General features: G+C 42.0%; 1 protein-coding gene across 4 annotated transcripts in view; it reads left to right on the top strand.

Moving 5' to 3' along the window:
• The window catches only part of ASIC1 (acid sensing ion channel subunit 1), a 209925-nt gene that overhangs the window by 123135 nt on the left and 61125 nt on the right, over nt 1–25665 (top strand). For 3 of the 4 annotated variants that reach the window (XM_075265744.1, XM_075265742.1, XM_075265743.1), the window contains exons 4-6: nt 18115–18265; nt 18349–18476; nt 20596–20746. In XM_075265744.1, coding sequence (XP_075121845.1) covers nt 18115–18265; nt 18349–18476; nt 20596–20746 — 430 coding nt within the window. Of the gene's footprint in view, nt 1–10282; nt 10871–18114; nt 18266–18348; nt 18477–20595; nt 20747–25665 lie in introns of those variants that run through there. The other variant, XM_075265741.1, reaches the window with a different exon arrangement.

Raw genomic sequence — 25665 nt, 5'->3', positions numbered from 1 at the left:
AACTGGGCTGGTTAGAGGCTCCCTCCACAATTAATTTGTCCAAACTGGGCTAATTAGAGGCTCCCTCCACCATGAATTGGTCCAAACTGGGTTTTTTAGAGGCTCCCTCCACCATGAATTTGCCCAAACTGGGCTGGTTAGAGGCTCCCTCCACCATGAATTGGTCCAAACTGGGGTGGTTAGAGGCTCCCTCCACCATTAATTGGTCCAAACTGGGCTGGTTAGAGGCTCCCTCCACCATTAATTGGTCCAAACTGGGCTGGTTAGAGGCTCCCTCCACCATGAATTTGCCCAAACTGGGCTGGTTAGAGGCTCCCTCCACCATTAATTGGTCCAAACTGGGCTGGTTAGAGGCTCCCTCCACCATGAATTTGCCCAAACTGGGCTGTTTAGAGGCTCCCTCCACCATGAATTGGTCCAAACTGGGTTTTTTAGAGGCTCCCTCCACCATGAATTGGTCCAAACTGGGCTGGTTAGAGGCTCCCTCCACCATGAATTTCCCAAAACTTGGCTGTTTAGAGGCTCCCTCCACCATGAATTGGTCCAAACTGGGCTGGTTAGAGGCTCCCTCCACCATTAATTGGTCCAAACTGGGCTGGTTAGAGGCTCCCTCCACCATGAATTTGCCCAAACTGGGCTGTTTAGAGGCTCCCTCCACCATGAATTGGTCCAAACTGGGTTTTTTAGAGGCTCCCTCCACCATGAATTGGTCCAAACTGGGCTGGTTAGAGGCTCCCTCCACCATGAATTTCCCAAAACTTGGCTGTTTAGAGGCTCCCTCCACCATGAATTGGTCCAAACTGGGGTGGTTAGAGGCTCCCTCCACCATTAATTGGTCCAAACTGGGCTGGTTAGAGGCTCCCTCCACCATGAATTTGCCCAAACTGGGCTGTTTAGAGGCTCCCTCCACCATGAATTTGCCCAAACTGGGCTGGTTAGAGGCTCCCTCCACCATGAATTGGTCCAAACGGGTTTTTAGAGGCTCCCTTCACCATGAATTGGTCCAAACTTGGCTGTTTAGAGGCTCCCTCCACCATGAATTGGTCCAAACTGGGGTGGTTAGAGGCTCCCTCCACCATTAATTGGTCCAAACTGGGCTGGTTAGAGGCTCCCTCCACCATGAATTTGCCCAAACTGGGCTGGTTAGAGGCTCCCTCCACCATGAATTGGTCCAAACTGGGGTGGTTAGAGGCTCCCTCCACCATTAATTGGTCCAAACTGGGCTGGTTAGAGGCTCCCTCCACCATTAATTGGTCCAAACTGGGCTGGTTAGAGGCTCCCTCCACCATGAATTTGCCCAAACTGGGCTGGTTAGAGGCTCCCTCCACCATGAATTGGTCCAAACTGGGTTTTTTAGAGGCTCCCTCCACCATGAATTGGTCCAAACTGGGGTTTTTAGAGGCTCCCTCCACCATGAATTGGTCCAAACTGGGGTTTTTAGAGGCTCCCTCCACCATGAATTTGCCCAAACTCTGCTGGTTAGAGGCTCAATCCACCCTGATTTTCAAAACAAATGTTGGTGCCAACCTCAACTTACTACAAGGGCCAAATTCACTGCTGGTGACAAGCTCTCCTCACTGCAAGTGCCAAATACACATGTTTCAAGGTGTTTTCCTACTGTCAGAGAGGTGGTATTGAGTGTGTAAAGTGTGTAGTTGTTAGGCTGTGATGTTGGGGTAATAGAGGGTCTTTGGTGTGTTAGATGCCCCCAGACATGCTTCCCCTGCTGTCCCAGTGTCATTCCAGAGGTGTTGGCATCATTTCCTGGGGTGTCATAGTGGACTTGGTGACCCTCCAGACACGGATTTGGGTTTCCCCCTTAACGAGTATCTGTTCCCCATAGACTATAATGGGGTTCGAAACCCGTTCGAACACACGAACATTGAGCGGCTGTTCGAATCGAATTTCGAACCTCGAACATTTTAGTGTTCGCTCATCTCTACTCTAAAGACCTTTTGCAGCAAGGTATCGATGCCTTAATTCTTATTGTTCTTCCCATTGGCCACATTAGGCACCTGCCTCCAAGATTTCCATCTTTTATTTAGTTAATTCTAAAATTCCTCTATTGGGAAGACCCCAAATTGCAGGGATTAAAAGGCTCGGACATACTGTAGCTCAGCATATATAAATGTAGCGAATCCTTGGGGAAATGTTTGTGTGTGTATCAGCCTAGTCTTGTTTTTTTTCTCGTGCTGACTAAGGCTGTTTTAAAGCATGTAACTGAGAAGGAAAGGAGGGGGGCAAGTATATTTAATTTGGCTCTACAACCTCAGCCTTGGGATTCAGTCCATTAACCCCTTCCCTGCAGAGCTGCAGATTTGCAACAGGACTCTAGAGAACGGAATACTAGCAGATTTCATCTCAGCAACATTTAATTAAAAAAATATTCTAAGACAGAGAGTTTACGGGGTTGAACATTGAAACTGTCAACCATCTTTAAGATGAGAAGTTGCGGGTAGGAACCTGAGCTTGTAAATGAATTGCTGCGCTGTCAAACAAAGAATCGCTAAATAGAAAAAAATTGTATCATTTAATAAATTCTACATTTCATAACTTTTTTTTTGGTCTCTGAAACTTCAACTCGCTGATCATGACAAACGTTTTCAGACCCATCAACCCCAGCAATCCTCTAGAATCGGAGCTGGCGAAATATATGTTTTTTTCCACAAAGCACAGTGCCCCCTGCCCCCACTCTTAGGTTATTATAATGAATAATATAGCTTTTTATGCAAGGGTGGCATTTCTTGTACTTCCAATGCTCCCCAGAGGATAAATGAGAACAGGAACTGCACATATCAAATGTAAGACTTTAGCTGGAATTTCATATCACCCAAATGGCTCCTCTCCCAGTCAAAAATAATAGCAATTAATCAAGACGTACAATCTATTAAAAGCATTACAGTACATCCTCTGCCCAGCAAACACCCTCTTACGCATCCTGATTTATGGGAATATTAGTCGTTCCAGCCTAAATACACTAACAAGAATATCCTTTTCAGCCTATATTACTGCATTCAGATAATCCATTATTTATTAGGGTAACTATGAGACGGGAAAACGTGATATGAAGTGGCTTTCCTACAAGATGTGATACTAGAATACGCACAGGAAACGGGCACAGGCAAAAGTACCTCCTCTTCCTTTCACAATGCCCCATAAATGGACAAGCTACAAATGGCTCCATATCAGACAGCACACTATACATGCCCCCTGAGGGTAAGTTCACACTGGGTTTTTTGTTCAGGATTTTGAGGCCGTATCCGCCTCAAAATCCTCACCAAAAAGACGGCTCCCATTGAAATCAGTGGGAGCCGGTCAGTTCTTTTTTCTGGGAGCTGGTTTGTTCCGGCTCCCGGATAAAGAAACAAGATGCTCATTCTTCAGGCCGATTCGCCTCGCGATGCGTCTCTCCTCCTGACTAAGCCCATTCATTGTGCCTAATCCAGAGCGGAGTGCACGACTGGAAGCCGGTGCAGTGCCTCCACATCAGGTTCCAGTCAAAAAAAAAACCCAGTGTGAACTTACCCTAACAGTATGTTACCCATAGGAACCCATATAGCAGTATGTCAATCACAGACAAAATAATGGGGACTGTAATAATTGAGACTCACAGTTTGTATTGAGCACAGTGCTAACTTTTCTTCTCCTGACACGGTGGCGCACCATATTTCTTTAGCATAGTCCTTCGGTTTACAGCAGATGGCACCACTACCAATAATTCTAGAAAACTTGTATCCGGCATCTTAAAGGAGCTGTGTTGTTAAGGAAACGTATCCTCCATCTATATGGTAGGGGATATATGACAGATGAGGAGAATGCGGGACCAATAGTGCTACTAAAGCCACTCTGTAAACAGAGCACCAATGCACCCGCAGCCCCATAGCAGTGAAGTCACGCAAGCACACTGGCATTCCACTCACAAGAAGGCTTTAAAGAGGACCTTTCACCATATCTGGGCACATGCAGTGTTATATATTGCCAGAAAGCTGACAGTGCGCTGAATTCAGCGCACTGTCGGCTTTCCCGATCCGTGCCCGGTGTAAAGCGCTATCGGTCCCGGTACCGTAGCGCTTTACAGTCAGAAGGGCGTTTCTGACCATTAGCCAGAGACGTCCTTCTGCCTCACAGCGCCAATCGCGCTGTACTGTGAGAGCCGGGAGGAACTCCCCCCTCCCGCTCCTGATAATGCTAGTCTACGGACAAGCTGTGTGAGCAGAGGGAGGGGGCGTTCCTCCCGGCTCCACAGCACAGCGCGATAGGCGCCGCGAGGCAGAAGGACGTCTCTGGCTAATGGTCAGAAACGCCCTTCTGACCATAGAAGAGCTACGGTACCGGGCCGTAAGCTCTTCACACCGGGCACAGATCGGGAAAGCCGACAGTGCGCTGAATTCAGCGCACTGTCAGCTTTCTGGCAGTATATAGAACTGCCTGTGCCCAGATATGGTGAAAGGTCCTCTTTAAGATGATTTTGGATCCCAGTTCTCCTTATCGCTGCTGGTCCCACCGGTCAGACCTATCCTGTGGAAGTGTCCTTAATGGCTCAATCCCTTTAAGTAATACACATGACATCTAAAAATGATTAGAACACAGGCTATCTGAAATAATGTCTATAATGTGTCCAATTTTCTAGCCAGAGGTGGATTATAATATTTTTGGGAGGTTACCTGTGGCTATGGTTGCCCAAATTTCTCACCAAATTTAAAATATATATGCCACTTATAAGTGGTCTACGTTGGCAGTAGAATTTTACATGTACCAGAAAGTATATGCATGACTGCAACTAGTTTTTCCATAGACAAGGTGGCATCATCATATTTTGGGTAGTGCATGCCTACTTCCACCATAGTGAGGGAGCATGCTGTTCTTTCACAGTGAAGTCCCCAATTGTCTATCCATAGGCCATTAAAATAAAATTGGCTTCACCTGCACTGATCTGATTCCTAGCCTACACCTAGTAGTGGCATAAGCTGTGCCACCTGCTAGGCCAAGCACACTCCACATGCACTCCAACCCCACTCCGTGGCCGGACACAGTCGAGTGGGGTCCTGCAGCACTACCCGATAGTGGTAGTAGTAGTATTCCCCCGGGGCACTTCTAGTTGGCTCTCTGAGCTGCTGTGATTGTGTTCAGAAGGGCCCTGATGGTAATGCAGGCACGACTCGGGAGTCCAGGATGTACTGGTGGGTGGGATCTAGCTGCCAAAATATTTCCCATACACTGCACATAGAGACAACAGGAGATTCCAAGGATAGGTTCACACTACCATTATTTAGCGTCATGATAGGACATTAAATGCAGATGCAGAGGGAGCCCCTTTTACCGGGAGTCTGCCTGCATTCACCCCATGTTAAAAAAAAAAAAAAAAAAAAAAAAACATTATGGAAACTGCTTTTTACTTTTCTGACCGAAAAAAACTCCAGCACGCAGGACTTGTTCTTCCATTACAAAGGTACACAAACATGACGGAAGAAAGCGTCCATCTTGTTGTTTACGTTATAGTCAATTTGAACAGACAAAGATGGAGGAGGCTCTATTTGGGTCCATTATTCCACTACTGTTAATGACGGATGACAGCAACGGACTGTATTGACAGTAGTGTGAATATAGTCTTACATTCTCTCATTCCAAAGTAGCATGGAGGACCAATGTACACAGCAGTACTGATGTAAATAAAGAACTAGGGGTGAAATAGAAAACTTCTCACTATCACCCAGCTTTCCCACTCCCTTCTCTAAACACTTCTATTGGTACATGTAATCTGAAACCTTGGTGAGCTGACAGTCTTAGGAGACCAATATAGATTCAGATCTTAAAGGGGTATTCCCATGACACTTGTTCACTAACCTGCAGGCTGTTGTGCTCTCTTCACTTCCTGCTTCTCTTGGCACATAGGTGGGCGGGGTTTCACTTGCACGGGATTGGTTGTAAATGAATTACCGCAGTGTGAAGCTGATGTAGCAGAGCTGGATTTGAGTCAGCTTGCATTACATACAGAGGTAACGGACTCCCTATCTCAGCCCTTATCAGCCAAATTCAATTAAACCGACTGATAAGAGCTCAGATATCCCGGAGCTCTCACCTCCCCTATCTGTGTCATTTAAGTAGTGGAGCTTCTCAAACAGCTCAGAGCTGCTCCTAGCCCCTCCCTCTCCCCCTGAGAGCAGGCAGCTACATCACTTGACAAATGAGCAGATAATCGCAAGCGCCATAGAAACAGAGTGTAAACAATGAAGTGAATAAATTAAGACAGCGGCCAAACAAAGCAGTTTTAATAAAGCAATACATTTAGGAAAAGTCTTAAATCCACATAAACTAGCAGTATAGATAGGATCCTTGTGATGGGACAACCTCTTTAAAGTGAATGAGTAGGGCATTTTTTTTGGGGGGGGGGGGCAAAGAGTCTACATATATTTATGTATTTATTTGTATTTATGTGATACATGTGGCATGTCTAAAAATGATGGGCCTACTAATATTGCATACCATATCGCATTCATTGCACCTCTATAGCTTTTTTACTGTCAGTTTTCATGTGAATGTGCCATGCTGTATTGAGTCCTATATTAAAAAGATCTTCTATCATGGGGGCTGGAACTACTTGAATATGGTAGCTGTGGTGGAGGGCATTATGGGGTGGAGCCCCTTACATAGACTACTTGTATGAAGGTATACTACTAAGAAATAGCTTTGGAACCTTCCCCTAGGATCCTGAATAAACCTCTCTCCTGCTAGTACTTCATCTGTAGCTTGTTCAGGGCACTTAAAGCTAATTTGTGTTTCTTGTTCAAAGTTTTAAGCTGCAATTTAACATAAAAAGCCAAACACTAATAAAATTGATCCAATCTTCCTTATAGCCCTCTCCGCTCCCTCGCTGTATGTGGGTTACTTCCATCAATCTGACTGTATGAAGCGGGAATAAAAAGGCTTTAGTTTGCTGTTTACCAGAAATACCATGCAGTTTATTTTTTTCCTTATTTCCTATGTATATATTCTGTAATATCCATAGTTATTAGTCATTCTGCACAAACAACCTCCATTTCCCCACAAAGCTGCATGTACCAATAGATCAACTTCTGCTCTTAATATTTATCCATAAACTCAGACAGAACTGTTCCACCCTACTAGCCACATTATAGTAAGCCATGACAAAGGGTAACATTAGTTTGTAATGCAGCGATTATGAATTCTACCCATTTCTTCTCTAAAAATATTGCATTGCTGTATTGCTTGCTGCTAAATCTACTTACTGAGCTGACCAGAAGGTATTGGCTGGTAAGTCTGTTAGCAAAAGATAATTTCCCGGCTGCTTTCCTTCCTTAATGCCTGTTTCCCCCTACGCTCTGTGCACATTATCACTCTTATTTCTCATTATATTTTAAGCATATGTCCTCCCAATGTATTTCAGAACTACAAACCACCTTCCATAATTGTTTCTGGCTTTACCCTCCCTACCTTGTCTACTATCCCTACTCCCAATCCTTTGGAAGATATTTCTACGACCACAGTTAGGCCCGGTTTACATCTGTGCTCGGTATTCCGTTCAGGGAGTCCACTTGGGGACCATCCCTCCCCCCCCGAAGGGAATGCCGAACACATTGACAAGCGGTGAGCAATGAAAGCACACGGACCCCATAGACTATAATGAAGTCCGTGTGTTTTCCGCGTGGTGTCTGCATGGAACATGCGGAGAGAAAAGTACTTCATGAACTACTTTCCTCTCTGCATGACTCATGTGGACACCGCACGGAAAACCCACAGACCCCATTGTAGTCCATGGGCTCTGTTTAGCTTCATTGCTCATCGCTTGTCAATGCATTTGGTATTCCATTCGGGGGGTTCCCAAGCGGACTCCCCAAAAGGAATACCTAACGCAGATGTGAACCAGGCCTTAGGCCTGTTAGTAAAGTATCCTTTGTGACCAAAGCCATTTGACTGACATAACAAAGAGGGGCTATATTTTATATAGTAAGTCATGCTGTTTTGCAAATATTTTGCTCTAATGTTCACAAAGTGCATTTGCCGCCATAATGAAGCTTCAAAGCATGACAGAAACTTTTGGCGATGCAGAGGTTGCAGTAATACCTGAGCCCTGGAGTCCAGAGACAAGTGCTATTAGTTACACAATATAGTTCCGAGGGCCCTGCTACGTATGAGACCCATGGCTATAGCAAGAGTTGAGGCCTATTAATACAAGTGTTTCTCACTCTGGAGGACCTATCATGTCTGGTATTGCACAGACAGCCTATTGATTTCAATCAGAACTGTGCAATGCTTCATTTCCCCTGGGGTGGAGCTGCAGGGAAATTGAATATTTACTGCTAGGGTATCTCCATAGATTACACCTGACTCATGGAGGTCACTGGGGAACACTTTGTGATTAGGTTATTATTAGGGACTGTCAAAGGTGGAAAGCCCCTTTAACAGAGACAGGGAGAAAAACTGACAGTTCATTTACCTTCTAAAAAAAACTTTAAATGTTGCTCTGGAGGTGTCAGATGTTAAATATTACAAAAAAAAAAGTTCTATCCATCTTGGAGAACTGATTTAGGCTGAGGGCCCACCTTGCGGAAATGTAGCTTTTTATGTTGAAGGTTTTGCTGCGGTTCTTTGAGCCAAAGCCAGGAGTGGATTGAGCACAAGGTAGACGTATAAGAACCTCCAATATATTTCCCATACCTTTGTAGCCATTTTCAGCCTTGGCTAAAAAAAACCTCAGCAAAATATACAATAAAAAAGATGTGTTTCTGCAGCGTGGGGCCTCAACCTTAACGTGGTTTACCTGGCTAAGAATATTTATGACTTATCTTAAAGATAGATCAATAATATCAGATCTGTAATGGTGTGACATACACTACCCCCAGTGATTAGATACACAGAGAATGGAACAGGAAGCAGACAGCGCTGTTCTCTTTGTAGTGGTAAAACTGAGCCACTGCAGCTTAGTTGATCTGCAGTACCGGGTGCGGCCACTACACAGAGTACAGAGCTGTCTGCTTCCTACTTCCTTCTCTGTGGCTGAATGGTGGGGGTGCCAGATGTCGGACCCCCACAGCTCTGGTATTAATATCTTAGAGATAGGTCATCAATATTTTTAACCCATACAATCCCTTTTATTGTCTTTCATGTATTTCTTCTTAAAGGATCGCTCTACATTACCCAAAGCATCTAATATAGGATCCATGAAAAAGATCATATTTTTGGTGAACATTTAACATTATATATCATTATTATTATTATTATTATTATTATTATTATTATCTGTAGATAAAATTATTTTTTCCACCATATATTTTGGTATACATAAGGAATTCTATTGTTTTACATTTGATGATGATGATGGCAACTTTCTATACAGTATCTCTTAGAAGTTCGGTACCAGTACTACATTTCTAAGCAGGCTATCTTCTTGGCTCCAGAAACTTATCAAGCCTTTAATTTAGCTGACAAAATGGCCGTCAACACTTTCTCCATGGCTTCTATTTTTCCGTACACTCTGGTGCTTTCATATATCCTTTGTCTTTCATACATCCCATTATCTTTGAGAATGCTATAGGGGTTTGCCTGCATGCATCTCCACTGCTCAGATACTAGATAGATTTAGTCTTCCTAATGCAGCAATAAAGCTGAGATCTGATCAGTCCCCAGGGCTTGTGTAAAATGACCTAAAGGACCTTCACAACTTGTGTTAAGAGCTGCCTGCTAGAAGGGAGGGATGAATCCACTTGTCCTTGCTGTCGTTTCTTGCAAATAATACAAGAAAATAAATGATATTACTCAGAGAAGGTAATGACAGTTGTAACGGGACATACCAAATAAATGTCCCATCCTTACAAAATTTCTGTGCCCTTGTTCCTCTCAGTCCCATACAGCACCTCCCTTCCTACTGATATATTATTGATGACATCTCTCTTGGATCAGTTTGCTGCCGCTTGCAGTGGCACAGCGAGACTGGAACCACACTGTATTATCCTAGAGTTGTATGCCTACCATCCCACCCGAAAGGAATACGAGAGGTAACACCTCCAGTCAATCCGGCATATCAAATCATCTAAGAACATGCGGAATAGCAGAAACTTCTGAGCATTTCAAGAAGATCATGCAACTAAATCTTACTGCTTGAGGGGGAGATGTCTCTATCCAGGAAGTAGACTACAAAGTCTTAGGTTTTTTGTGGGAAAAATATTGTGAGACCACTGGATAGTCATCGATTTCTTCTAAGATCATCTAAAAAACTTTTTCTTGAAGCTTTGGCAAATCATTCTTACAAATCTAAACCTAAGCAATGCCCGTGCAGATCTTCTGCACATTGTCTGTGTCTACAGACAGGGGACCTAAAAACAAGAGAGAAGATAAAGTGGAATGTGAACAGATAGACATAGCCGAGGAGAATGGCGATGTCATGGATGCCATTTCGTTCGCCAGCAGCTGCACTCTTCATGGACTGAATCATATTATCACCGAAGGACCTTGGAGAGTCCGGCGTTTGGTCTGGGCTGGAGCCTTTTTAATTTCCCTCTTTCTGTTCCTATCTCAGGTGTGGGAACGTGTGGCTTACTATAGGCTATATCCTCATCTCACTGCAGTTGATGAAATGGTGGCAAGCAAAATGGCCTTTCCAGCAATTACATTCTGCAACTGCAATCGCTTCCGATCTTCCCAACTCTCGACTTCTGAGTTACTCTACCTATCTCCTCTGATAGGCTCCCCAGAGGATGGGGATGCAGAATTGGTTTCTGAACCTTCTGTGGACACCGGGGCTGGATCATCTGATATGTATGGGATTGTTGATCGCTCCTCTCACCAGCTCAATGAAATGATGCTGGAATGCAAGTATCAAGGAAGAGATTGTGACATTGATGACTTTATCCCGGTAAGATAATCCCCAATAGACATAATCCCCAGTGGTAGATTTAGACATATCTGTGGGGGTTTACTAATGTGGGGGTGGGATTACATTATACTGCAAGAATAGGTAAAGTATTTACCTTCATCTTTGGAATACTGGAGGTGGAAGCTTAAGGAGGAATGACTCAGTTGTGCGTATTTACCTGAATCTTAGTCTATCACAGCAGCAATTTAACAACCAAAGAATTTCTGTAAAGATGTTTGTAGCGATTGGCAATATCACATAATAGTACTGCAGGGAGTGCAGGGGCCCTAGCTTAACAAAATATCAACAAGGGACAAGTGCTGATGTGAGAGAGAAAGATGAAAGTTCTCATTTTGGGATTTATTTCCATGAAACATTTATTTATCCAGCGGTATATTCATGGGAGAATATTATTATTTGGAGCTTTGCGCTTCTGCTTTTATTAGCCTGTGCTAACAGTATGTGGCTTCGCACTTTCAGCACATGGAATGGAAGTAATCTAATTAACTCTTGTATTATAAATGGGGATGTTTCCGCATTAGACTCAGTTGTGCACAGGGACGTTATTACACAAATAACATACCTAAGGTATAATTTCCAAATATGAAGGATGTCGGCGGAGGATAAATGTTACCTGATGGTTGCTTGCATTGTTCTAGTGCAGAGGAGTTTTCTGAAAAAGTGAAGACTTCTTTGCATAGCTATCATTTCTTTTTCTTTCTTTCTTTCTTTCTTTCTTTCTTTCTTTCTTTCTTTCTTTCTTTCTTTCTTTCTTTCTTTCTTTCTTTCTTCCTTCTTTCCTTTCCTCTACCTTCCTCCTTTCTTCCTTCTTTCTTTCCTTTCCCTCCCTTCTTTCTTTCTTTCTTTCTTTCTTTCTTTCTTTCTTTCTTTCTTCCTTCTTTCCTTTCCTCTACCTTCCTCCTTTCTTCCTTCTTTCTTTCCTTTCCCTCCCTTCTTTCTTTCTTTCTTTCTTTCTTTCTTTCTTTCTTTCTTTCTTTCTTTCTTCCTTCCTTCCTTCCTTCCTTCCTTCCTTCTTTCCTTCCCTCTCCCTTCCTCCTTTCTTCCTTCTTTCTTTCCTTTCCCTCCCTTCCTCCCTCCTTTCTTTCTTTCTCTTTCTTTCTTTCTTTCTTTCTTTCTTTCTTTCTTTCTTTCTTTCTTTCTTTCTTTCTTTCCTTCCTTCCTCTTCCTTCCTTCCTTCTTTCCTTTCCTCTCCCTTTTTGGATCCATTTTCTTATGGACACCTTCAAGAGGTTCTGTGCAGGCCATGTTAAATCAGTTTGATAGGTCATAGCTGTCTTGGAACTCAAAGATGTTGCTGTGTGGCCTGTAGATCCTGCACACTTATAGGCTACCAAAGCTGTCGTCCTAACTAACCCCATGTTGGTCTCAAAAATGCTAAATGGGTGATAAATCAAGCAGGCCAAGGAAGTGTTGTAGTCTGGTTGAGCCATTCCTAGGAAACCCTTGCTGCCTGTGGGTGAGCATTATCCTGCTAAAAAATGCCACCTAAGGCAATGCATGTGGCTACAGGATGTCCTACACATATCGCCCTAGTATCACTAGGGATGAACGACTGGCATATGTGATGGCTTCAGAGATCATCATATCACCAGTTGGGGCAGTGTTTAGCGCCACAGGAAAGGTAGGATTGAAAAGTTACCACAAGGTATTCATACTCAAACGCAACCATCATCAGATCCCAACCACAATGGCTTCAGTCTGTTGTAGTCCAGGTTTCTCATTCACTGCAAACGAAGGTGACAGCAGCTGCCTGTCTTGGCATTTGTCAGGACATGTAATGGACACCCTGACACCAAATTTCCTTCTGCTAAGTGCCTAAAAATGGTCCAGGCAGAGACTGGGGTATGTAATGGAGGTGCCACCTGTGTCTGTATATATTGATGCAAGTGCATATGGGCCCCATAAGGCTCCTGGGCCCCACTGCGACTGCACCCTCTGCACCCCCTCATGTTTCACCCCCGATTTTCTTTCTTTCAGTCCAAAAATATGGCCTCTCTCAAAGTCTGTCAACTGGGTAAAATAAATGTCTTTGAGTGTGTCATAGAGGCACATCTAGCAGTCAACAATCACTCACAGAGATACACTACCCAAAAGAAGCATTTGAGGGCCTTTTTATAGGACCGCAGGGGAAGCACTTTTACGCTCTCTTGTTACAAGACCCAATATCTAATCTGACACTGGATCTTGGCTCAAGAAGATGTAAAAGTGCACTTGAGAAAAACTACTTCATGTGTTAATGAGTAGTTTATTTCTATTTTGAATAAAAGGACGTTTCCATCAATTTTCAAGATGCTGGCGGGCTGGACTTTTTTTACTATTTTTGTATAGCCCTGTATTTGATCGGAGAGGGGGCTCTGCCGTATAACTTGGGGAGACCAGTTTTTCCCAAACAGTTGGTGCTATTACAACATTGTCTAGTTTTCTGGTTAGATATATAGATACACGAATATTCTATTACAAAGTTTGAAAATATAATTGAGATGAAATTAGCTGAAATAGTTTAATATTTTTAAAAGTTCACAAAACCGACTGGAATGAGTGAATGGCGGATCCCCCTCCATCTCCTCGCACCTCCAGGTGTCATGTACTTTTAGGCACTGCATCCTGTTATACAGAATTATATAATGAGTCACAGCATCACGGGAAATCATGTTTAATGTCAGACTGGTACAGAAAAGTACAAATTATGCCATCTATGGTTTAGGCTGATTAAGAGACGTGGTCGCCACAGAGATCATTCCCGCCTATGCTCTTTTCAGTCACTCACTTATAAATCAATACTAAACCATAATTATTTTGTGTATGGTGTCAGCAATTATGGAATGCTTCATAAAGGCATTGTACTGTATTGTCCCAATGTACTTTCCTCTACAAATATGGAGGAGTGACTATGGTATCTATTCACGTATTATGGGACACTCAGAACCTTTTATACATTTTGTATTTTGTGAAGATTTTTCAGTGGAAAAAACTAGAAGTGAAGGTCGGAAGAAAAGTTTATGAAATGAGACATATATAGTCAGGAGAAAAATAGTTGTTCTTGAATCTAAAGTAAAATGTACAGTATGTACTTTGGATGACGGAAGGAGATTAATGGGAAGTAGGCAACCGCACTAAATTAGGGATTAGGAGTAACTGGACTTTTTTAAGAGCACTACAAGTTATTTCATTTTTTTTTATTACATTTTTGAAATACTTTAACAACAAACAACCTCTCTCGATAAGAAGGTGGAAGGGAAAGATGGAGGTGCAGAGAGAAATCACCGTAATCTAAGCCTAATCCTTCTGGGGGTTCTTAGGGTCCCAACTATCACAACATGTCTTGCGTTCCTTATTGGACAAGTAAGATATAGTAAACAAAGTCTGTCATTGAGCAATATTGGTAAGGTAGAGAAGAAAAAAACATCATTGACATTATAAATAGCCATTGTCAATCCTTTCCAAAAACAAAATGGGGGGCGGAGCGGATGATTATCAGGAAGAGGATAAAAAAGGTTGGTGGAGATTTATGAAGAAGGAGAGTGAAGACTTGAGGATATTGAGCGATTTAAAGAAAGTGAAGTAAGCCAAAACAACAATGAGGAGTTCTCACAACTGGTGTAGAGGCCACAAATGGAGATGGTCCATGCCCTGTAGACCCTCACTCTAGGCCTCATATCAAAGGTTGAAAACAAACTCTTATCTTTGGTTAGATTTGAGGGGGCAATAGTCAAATGACTGTGGTCTACATATTCTACTTGATAAAAAAATGTTTGACCCAGGTCTCCTTTTGTTAGAAGGCCTCCACCCAGTCCAACCAACCAAAGCAAAAAGATTAAGCTTTTCCAAAAAACAATTGATATTAGGTGCTACGCAAGTACGCAAAATAGCTTTGCATGCTGGAATTGAAATAAAATACAGTAATTGTTTGTGTTTTTCCAGATTCTGGGTAGGAAGTTGATAAGAGCCCAGGAAGGGGTGAGTGGTATGTCATAGTTCTTGGTGTTTGCGCAAGGAAAGTATGGAACCTTCTCCAAATGATTAGGATTTGCAGGCAGTCCCAGAGGCTTGATAGTAGTCTACTATTTGTTCCCCTGATGTGGAACAACCCAGGTCTGTGACTTCTCCCATCAGGAAGCTGCACTGCAGTGCGATGTTTCCCCTATAGATAGTTATTAAGTACATTTCCCAATAAGAAACCCAAGTGACATGCTTTAGATTTATATACGGTGGTTATAATGAGTTTAGGAGCTATGTCTGTATCACGGTCAGACTATTATATGAGCTAGTTGTAATCGAGTTATAGTTATGTTGTAGGTGCAGGAAGAAATAGAGGCCAGAACTTTGTACCAAGGTAGTGGTGAGAGTCAGGGTGTGTCTTTCTAGTCTCCCTTATTCAGGGCTCTGTCAACCATAATGATATAGCTCTGTAGCTACAGAGAATGAAGCAATGCTTAAGGATTAAATCGTGCAGAAGCTCAATTGCAACCGCTTTTAGAAGGAATATGAACTGTGCCCGATATTACTCTAAACTCCCCCTTTTTTCTTTTTTTTTTCTGTTCCTAGTTTTCTTAAGTATTTGGATTGTGTCTTGTAAACTGCTGTCCTTTGCACTATAGAGGAGGCTGAATAGAAAAGCATATTCCAATCAGCCAAATTAAAAGCCCTGTGCAAACAAAGGTGCCAAAAGTAATAAAAAGCAACCTGATATCCCCTCATCCTTGTGATTAATAGGAAGTCACATGAGGATAAGGCAAAACGTTTTACTCTGCCATCTGCATGACTACCTGTCTATCTATCTATCTATCTATCTATCTATCTATCTATCTATCTATCTATCTATCTCTCTATCTATTCCCTATAACAAATCAGAATGGCAGCACTCCAGCAATTCAAATATTCAGTGAATTTATTTCAAGGCAACATTTTGGTTCTCACCTAGTCCTTAGTTACAGAACATTGGGCCCTATAGTTCGCCTAATGTTCACCCCATAGTTAGAATCCTTTTTGATTGCCATTAGAACATCCACTGCGTAAAAATGAATAAACCTGATATTCATGGCTGAAATGAGCCCTACATAATCTCCCCAATAGTCTCCATAATCTCCCCCAGAGTGTCCTGTGTGTGGATATTATCTAATGGAACTGTGACTCTATGTGACTTAAAGATTTGTGGTGTGAGCATTGCCTATTCAGTTGCCACCGTGTCTCCTGTGTCCCATTTGCAACTAACCTCAAGGATACTTAGAGACACCAAGAGCAGGGAGATTAGTAGCAGGGAATTACCCAGGGGACAAATCTACCATCAGACACTTAGGTGTGACCCCCTCATCACTGTCACCCTAGGTACTGTATGAGGATTTGGCGCCATAGGCACAGGAGATGGAGACGGGACACCATCTAAGGCCTCCCATATGGTGCCATCTCCACAGACTAATCTCGGAACATTGTATGTAGGTGCCTGATGTATGAGCATTGGATAGTAGGCTACAATGTTGCATGGACTGGAGTGTATTTATCTTATCTATATGCAGTGTAGAATATGAGTATTAGCTTTGCTCCAAATGGAAGAAATCTATCCGCCTATAACCATCTGTATGTAGCTAATCTGCAATTCAATGTTCATCCCCTGATATCCCAAATCATATTTCCATTCTCTTAACCCATTAACTGCCAAAAAATGTTTCAATAATATGGGAACTGCACCGTGAAAATGACCTCATGTGCACAAGCGCAAGCAATGCATGTAATCAGTTTAGGTTTCCTATCACGGGCGACAACCTGTTGGAGCACATGAATGTCCTGTTTCTATTCCTCAATGCCAGATAGCATTCGTAGGTGGGTTAAAGTACTCGATCCCCCCATCCCCAATTGGGGATCATGACAGTTAATGAATTAATTGGCTTGAATATTGTCATACAGGGTAGTTACTCATGGGTCACCTTAGGGTCAGTTTTCCTTTTCTGGAGGAGATAGTTTGCATACTTTTTCCCATGGAAAATTGCATGTGGATCTTTGAACGGGGAACCATTACTCCCAAGAACTGGGTAGCGGTAATATGTTCATAGATAGCAGTGGTAAGGGTAAGTTTGCAGGGTGGTATTCCGCTTCCCATTCACTTTAACCAGAGGCAGACACTTCATTTTCCACTAGCTGAAAAAATCACTTAGCGGCAAAAAGAAGTGTCCTGCCCAATCTTTGGCCTGATTCCATCTGACCCTCCCATTGAAGTGAATGGGAGTAGGAAATCTTTCTGCAGCTGGCAAGCAGATTTTCACCATGAGTTTGGTGTGCCGGGCCCCACCGTGTGCACTTATACTCATACCGCCACCTATTTGATCTTCATAAACATAAACAAATGTTTTGTTTCCTTTTCGGAAAGTAACATGTGCGTTGCACAAGCGCAGCATATGGGAGTAATTTAATTTTAGTGTGTAGCAATTTCACCATAATTGTTTTTTTATGGTTATAATGTCCGCTTAAATGGATGGCTTTGTAAGTAATGTGTGGAGCAATCTATGTAGGGCTATATTACCCTATTATCTGTTTCTTGGTATAGATATTGGGAACTGTGCGTAATCTTCAGTATGAGGGCTGGAATTCTTCCATCTTGCTAACAGCTATTTATGCACTTGACTTGCAAGAATATGTCTGATTCTATTTAAAGCCCATTAAGGACCTCTTCAGTCACAATAAGCCCTGGTAATGAATGCAATGGATTAACTGAGCACAAACAGTAAAGAAGTGTTGTCTATTATTTGCGCTTTAATAATACGACTTGGCTCTCTTTGTGAACCTAGGCCGGCCACTTTATCTTCCAGTGCCTCCAAGGCTCAGTGCTAACTCTATAGGACAAGCTGATTATCTTGGAAAATTCTATGAAGAGATCCGTGTCCTCAAATAAAATTTAATTGCTTGTCCATTTGGCTTGTAGCATGTGAATTGTCGGATTGGTCATTATTCAGTGTTACATGACATTTATGATTTGGTAGGCCTCTGTCTCACTTCCCCTCTCGTTACTTCCTAGAAGACATCTACATTTTCCTTGTCTTGTGAAGGAGTGACATATCTCTTTTTCTGAGTATCAGGAGGACCATGGATTATTAAACTTGAGAGGACAATAAATTCATGATTTTGCCAAAAAATATTTCGCTGATTTAATTCTTAGACGCTGTGAGAAGAATCCCAAAATGGCCATTCTTCAGACTGTTTTATGAAATCTTTCACTTTTATTTCTGTCTCAGGTTTTTACAAGATATGGCAAGTGCTACACTTTCAATTCGGGCCAGAATGGACGTCCGCCATTAATAACTACTAAAGGTGGCACTGGAAATGGCTTGGAGTTAATGCTGGATATCCAACAGGATGAATATTTGCCGGTGTGGGGAGAAACAGGTCAGTAGGATTTGTCATTTTTGTCTCCATTGACCTCATAAATAGTCATAGAAAAGCTGGTCTACTGTGTAACTACTCTGCAGATGAGACGTCATTTGAGGCTGGGATCAAGGTTCAGATTCACAGTCAGGATGAACCTCCTTTCATCGACCAGTTGGGGTTCGGAGTGGCTCCTGGATTCCAAACATTTGTGTCTTGTCAGGAACAGCGAGTGAGTATTTATTCTATATTATATTATATTACATTATATTATATTATATTATACTATATATACCATGAATTTTCCCTTGTATAAATGGATGTATATGTACTATATCAACTCAAGACATTGTTTAGGCTCCAATTGGTGGCACAGGATTTGGCATCGCTACTTTGCAACGTTGGGGCTATGGATTCACATATTTACAAGTTATAGTTAATGATTCATATGTGTAGTAGTATAGCCATATATTGTATAATAATATTATAATTCTACCAAGTCTTTTGTGGTGAAAGGGAGAGAGTCTTAAGGAGTTAAATAGGTGGAAATGTTAACGTTTTACTTTTAATAGGACATGCTGCCTGGAATCAATTCACTGCATAGGTAATAACTGCTAGATAGGGTTGAGGGATCATAAAAGATCGGATTCCGATCGGTGATTGAGTAAATTTCACGATTGCGATTGGGTTCTGATCCCGCCTAAAAAAGATCGGGAAGGAAATTTCAATCCCAATCGCTCAACCCTAGTTACCTGCACAGAACCGCTGCCGCTCCCAGAGCTCCGGGCCATTGTTCTCTGTCCTCTCCTCTCTCATTCGCTTGCTGGCAGAGCATCATGAGCGCTCCCGCCTCCCTAGGCTAGTGTTACTGATGCTAGGAGTAGGCAGGGCTTGTTGTGGCTTAGGAGAGTGTGGGCGGGTACAAGGCGGGGAGACATGGGCTCCGACTCTGTGGGCGTCTGAATGAAAGAGGAGAGAAACGGACAGAAAATAATGGCCTGGAGCTCCAGGGAGCAGTGTACACACAGGGAGGGGAGGCGGCAGCGGTTCTGTGCAGGTAACCGGACAGCAGGGAGGACTAAGTAGCCGGTCGATTTTTTTAATCAATACACAGCATGGAGTCCAAAAATTGAAGCCTTCAATTTTTGGACTCCACACTGTGTAGTGAATAGGATCGTTTTTAAAATCCGATTTTTGATCATTAAAAAAATCCCATTGACTTGCATTAGGATTGGAATTGGGATCGGGCTCAGGTGGAAAATGATCGGAAATCGGATTTTAAAAACTATCCTGAAATCTCAAGATCGGCTCAACCCCACTGCTGAATGGGGGTCTGCCTGCTGGTATAGCCTAGTCCCTCCACCCTCTGATGCATGGCTAGGAGAAGTCTGAATGGGGCAACAGTCAAGCATGTGACTTGACGCTCCATTTGACGTCTATGGCACTGAAGAATACAGCCAAGCACACCTTACCTATTAACCGGGAATTTGGCGACAGAAAATGGCCAAATTCAAATTTCAAACCAAGTTTTATGTCACACATATTTTTTTAAGAATATATGTTGATATATTTTCATTTTTCATGTTTCTTTCTATATTAAATCTTGCAATTTTCACTCTGAATACAAAGCTTAAAATAGACTGACACTTGCCAATTCTGTAGGGTTTTCTTTGCAGCAGTCACCTCATTTACATCACAGACAGTATTACAATAGAAGATAGCATAGTATCCACTACTGACAATAGATGATATCACAGTTTATTTTCTCCCCCTCCCTGCACACACAATATGGCTAAAACAACTTTCCCATAGACCTCAATGGGTTGGCCAAGACAATTTCTGCCTATCTCCATGGCTATTCTGTAAAGCATATATTACTAAATGCTGATAAAAGAACAGAGGAGAAAATGAGGCAAGATGGCAGCCACAATAATCATATACAGAAAATAGAATAAAAAATTATATAATCAGAAAATAAAATCAGATTAGAAAAGTTATTACTAACCGGTTCTAACAAAAAAAATAAATAATACAATTGGTGATATATTCACTTTAAGTCAGTAAGAATTTCATGCTTGACCCCTAAGCTATGGACTTGTGCACTGGGATAATGGGGGTATCAGGTTTCTCCATTCTGATGACTGGTGGGGGTGCCAGTGGTCAGGCCCCAACAATCAAGCTGTTATTACCTATCCAGTGAATAAGTGACAATAGTGTCTGGTTAGGATACCTCTTTAAGCTCAGAGAATGCATGTATATGTTATTAGGCAGTATATCAGATTATCTTGTTGGCCTCTTTCCATTACTCTTTATTTCATAATTTTTCTAACTCTCTGATACTTATTTCTCAGCTGACATACCTGCCCCCACCATGGGGAGACTGCAAATCTAGTGCCATGGATTCCGAGTTCTTTGATATATACAGTATTTCTGCATGTCGGATTGACTGTGAGACCCGGTATCTGGTGGAGAACTGTAACTGCCGCATGGTGCACATGCCCGGTACTGTATCTTAAAAATTAGAATGAGAAATTTTAATGTTTTTATTTTTTATTCTTTCATTTATATTAAAAGTTAATTTTTCTTTGTACATATCCGTTGAGACCTATCTTTACCTAGCAGTTTCTCTATATTTCTGATAGTGTCCATCATCTGATATAATACAGCTATTTAATAACCTCACTAGCTGCACTGGTTGATGCAAAGATACCCCTGACACATACAATATTGTGCAAAGGCTTTTGACTGGTGCATAAGAATTCTTTTCAAAATAGAAGGGTTAAAGGGGCTCTATCAGCAAAATCATGCTAATAGAGCCCCACATATGCGTGAATAGCCTTTAAAAAGGCTATTCAGGCACCGTAAATGTTATATTAAACTAACACACACACACACACACACACCCCCCCCCCGTTTTTAAATAAAAGCATTAAAACATATGCAAATATTACCTGAATGTGCACCATGGGCGGGGATAAACGATGTGACATCAGCTTCGGGCACGCCTGCCTCTTCTGTCTTCTTGGAGTAACGCCCTCTGGTTCCGTGTCTTCTTCTGACTTCTTCTCTTCAAATCCCGCGCCTGCTTAGTAGCGCTTCCCTCCGAAGCGCTACTGCGCAGGCTCACTCGCCATTTTACTTAATGGCAGTTCGCGAGTGAGCCTGCGCAGTAGCGCTTCGGAGGGAAGCGCTACTAAGCAGGCGCGGGATTTGAAGAGAAGAAGTCAGAAGAAGACACGGAACCAGAGGGCGTTACTCCAAGAAGACAGAAGAGGCAGGCGTGCCCGAAGCTGACGTCACATCATTTATCCCCGCCCATGGTGCACGTTCAGGTAAGTTTTGCATATATGTTTTAATACTTTTATTTAAAAACGGGACCGGGATTTAATGTAATATTTACGGTGCCTGAATAGCCTTTTTAAACGCTATTCACGCATATGTGGGTCTCTATTAGCATAATTTTGCTGATAGAGCCCCTTTAATAGTTTATTTGTGGCAATTAGGAAAATGAAATGAATGAACGAAAGAGAAATCTAAATCCGATCAATATTTGGTGTGACCTTTGCCCCTTGCATTCCATTAATTCTTCTTGGTACACTTGTTGGCAGAGAGGTTACAAACATCTTGGAGAATTAAGTACATATCAGCTGTGGATGTAGGCTTACTCCAATCCTTCTACCTCTTCATGTAATCCCAGACAGACTGGATGATGTTGCCATATCATCACTTGCCAATACTCCTACTCGGAAGGGGCGCTCATATCACATATTAATGTAATTTAGATTTCTCTTTCGTTCATTCACATAATTTTGTTAATTGACCAAAAAACTATTAACACTTCGATTTTTTTGGAAGCATTCTTACTTAGCATTTTCCACACCTGCCTGAAACATTTGCACAGTACTGTAGCTTAATATGTAAACTTGTGTCACTTACTCATAACTAGTCTTCTGCTGTCTGATCTGCATGTACTGAATGGGGACCACGTAAACAATTGACGTGTAGTGCTGGAGGTGGTGGTCATATGACATTTTAGAAGAGAATGCAAAAATGTAACTTACAGCCCTCCCCTGGATCTAGAAAGAAAATCCTATGCCTCTTATGAGGAGACCAATACTATAAATAACATGTTATTGAATAACTTACTGACAACTTTATTGTAAGGTTGTGTCCTCTCCTCTGGAGCACTGACGTTCTCTGTGCTCTTCTGATACACACAGTGTTTCCTGTATGAACAGGAGGTCAAATACATAATGCACGTCTATTCCAGCTTCAGTCTGACTCCTATAGACTTGCATTGATTCTTTGATCTCCTGTTCATACAGGAAACACTTGTGCATCAGAGGAGCATAGAGGAAGGTAGTACTCTGGAGGGGAGCACATAACTTCACAATAAAGTACTCAATAAAATTACAATATGCTACTCATTTTCAAAGGGAGGGGACATTTTTTTGTTGCTGGAGTGCTTCTTTAAGTTATGCCTTTGGCACCTAAAACGTAGAATATTTGATCAAACCTCACGCCCTTAGCACCATCCCTGGCACACTGTATACTTTTATACTTTGTAAGAACTTGTAAATCCCTCTGTATGTTGTACAGTTATAACACATCCACTTTACTAGGTTTCAGTATGATAGGTGTAGATGAAAAGCTTTAATCATTCAATAGCACCCATGCTTTTAGCTTTTAATGATTTCCTAAATATATGACAACATTAAGTGATATATAGATATACAGTAAGAAAAGAGTAAGAAGCATTTCTTGGGGCATGTAGTTATATATCTCAGCATGTTCAACTCCGCTAGAGAGGACTTTGAATCAGTCACAGCCGGAGAGCCACAGGTTGCTAAAATCCATCTCATATTACAGAAAAATAAATCCTTATATAAAGTAATAAAATATATGCTTTATCTCTTCACATTGTAGACCCTGGAGAGTGCTAGTCTTTCCTTTCTTCAACGATACGCCTCTGTTTCAGATCACTCATAAAGTCTATTTCAGTAACAAATGTATGAATATAGTCTGGTACTTTTAGTGCTATATTATCTAAATGCACATATATTTATTAGCTCACCCATCTGGCTAGTATTAGAGCCGTGGACCTTGAAATTATTGCAAGTACAATAATAAAGTAGAACGGTTACCAGCGTGCAATGGCGGAGATGAACAAAAAATCCCACTTTATTTTTACATACAGTCTGGAACAATGTCTTGTTGCTTTCTGTGCTTTACTGCACTGCAAGTAAAAATAAAATGGATTTCTTTTCAACCGAGGCATTCAGAACATAAAACATCCACATGTATGCTATGTATTGTGCTTTATAGTTATACTAGCAAAAAAGTGGGGCGCCTGTACGATTTCTATTAGTACTATTTCACTGTGACATAACGTCAGCTAGAGATTGGACGTTTTCCAGGGTAAAAATAGTGATGACCTATCATAGGTCATCAATGTCGGATTAGAGGTGGTCCAACGCCTAGCACCTGTTAGACAGAGAATGGAGTGGAAAGTAGACGGCTCCATTCTCTATGTAGTAGCCAGACCAGGGTATTGCAGATAAGCTCAAATGAGCACTAAGAGAAAAAACCTGTCTACTTCTGTTCTATTATCTGTGTATCAGCTCCCAGTGGGGGTGTTAGGTGTAAGACCTTCACTGATCTGATATTGCTGACCTATCATTAGGTAAACCCCTTTAGGCTAAGGCCCCACGTTGCGGATTTGCAGCTTTTTTTGGTGCAGATTTTGCTGCAGTTTCTTGAACCAAAGCCAGGAGTGGTTTGAGAATTAGGGAGAAGTATAAGAACTTCCTATAGATTTCCCATTCCTTTTGTAGCCACTCTTGGCTTTGGCTCAAAAAACCACAACAAAATCTGCAACAAAAAAGCTGCGTTTCCACAACATGGGGCCTTAGCCTTAATGAGAAGCAAATTAAACAGGAATTAACCTACAAATAATAGACAATGGCAGGTGTATGCAAGTATAAAAGCATACCATTTTATATATTTGCTTTGCCTCTTTATAAAGTAGAATATACTGTCAATTATATGTCCAAAAGATTCTGTTCAGGAGGAAAGATGCCATATGTTAGTGTCGAGAAACCACCCCATGACTGTGACATGCGAAGAAGCTGTCAAGATGTTCCCTATATTGCTTTTAGGTGCACTTTTTCTACTGTCCCACTAATAATACTATTTAATAATATATCATCTTAACTTTCATGTAGTAAAACCACAAAACGAATAAAAGGCAGAAAGAAATGACAGAGCCATATCGCCTGCCTAGTTTGTCTATAGCGTAACCGATTGCGAGCCATATATAGGGGTCACAATGTACTTTTTTTCCCCTATCAGTATGTTTTTGTAGAATGGGAGGAAATCCATTCAAACATGGAGGCAACATACAAACTCCTTGCAGATGCTGTTCCTGGCAGGATTCGAAACCAGGATTCCAGCGCTGCAAGGCTGTAGTGCTAACCACTGAGCCACCGTGTTGCCTCTCCCTTTAAAGGGATTTTAGAATTCCTTTTTCAGTACTACCACATTGGAATAGTTTTAAGAAAGACTATTCTTTCCCTACCTTTAGAATTCTTCTCCGCGCTGCCATTCCGGTGACATTCACAGTTTCCCGGTATGCAAATGAGTCTCCAGACAGCACAGGGGACAGTCCTCCTGCACTCAAACAGCACAGGGAGTGATCCCTGTGCTGCCTGAAGACTCTCCAGTGACGCCCTTCTCCTACAGCTGCACACATCCTCCTACATGAGTGAACACAGTCTTGCCGGAAGAAGAAGCAGGAGGACGTGCACGGCTGTGGAAGAAGGAAGTCGCTAGAGAATCTTCAGGCAGCACAGGGGATGCCCCCTGTGCTGTTTGAGTGCAGGGAGACCACCCCCTGTGCTGTCTGGAGACTCACTTGCATATGGAGAATATCACCAGAGCGGTGTTGCGGAGGAGAATTCTAAAGATAGGTGAAGAATAGCCTTTCTTAAGGCTATTCCGATGTAGTAGTACTAAAAAAAGGGATTCTAATGATAGAATCCCTTTAAGCCAGGAAAAAACCTTGGATCTCATGGGCCCTGTTATGGCTAAACTCCATTATCGTGTCAGAACCTATACCTGGTGTAGTATCCTTAGGTTCCCCTGATGGTACATAACATGCTTGTTTAGAATCAGTATTCCGATAACTGCTTTAGGTTCCCCTCAGGGCACAGTGGCCATGTTCCTGTAGTCGAGCTGTTCACTCATAAATACTTAGCTTCAGGTTGACGTGTAGATAAATACAGAAACATGAAATGATCTACTACACTGGTGAGCAATGTCTATATCCTTACTGTACCTCATACTGTCTATCACTATGAGATCTTACAAAATCATTAGACTGTGTTTTCCTTCCCCTCAGACTTTGTAACAAAGTGTTAATC

Source organism: Leptodactylus fuscus, chromosome 2 (assembly GCF_031893055.1).
Source record: "Leptodactylus fuscus isolate aLepFus1 chromosome 2, aLepFus1.hap2, whole genome shotgun sequence".
NCBI classification, from domain to species: domain Eukaryota; kingdom Metazoa; phylum Chordata; class Amphibia; order Anura; family Leptodactylidae; genus Leptodactylus; species Leptodactylus fuscus.
The sequence above is the reverse complement of the archived record's forward strand: the minus strand, read 5'-3'. Positions and strand labels throughout refer to the sequence as shown.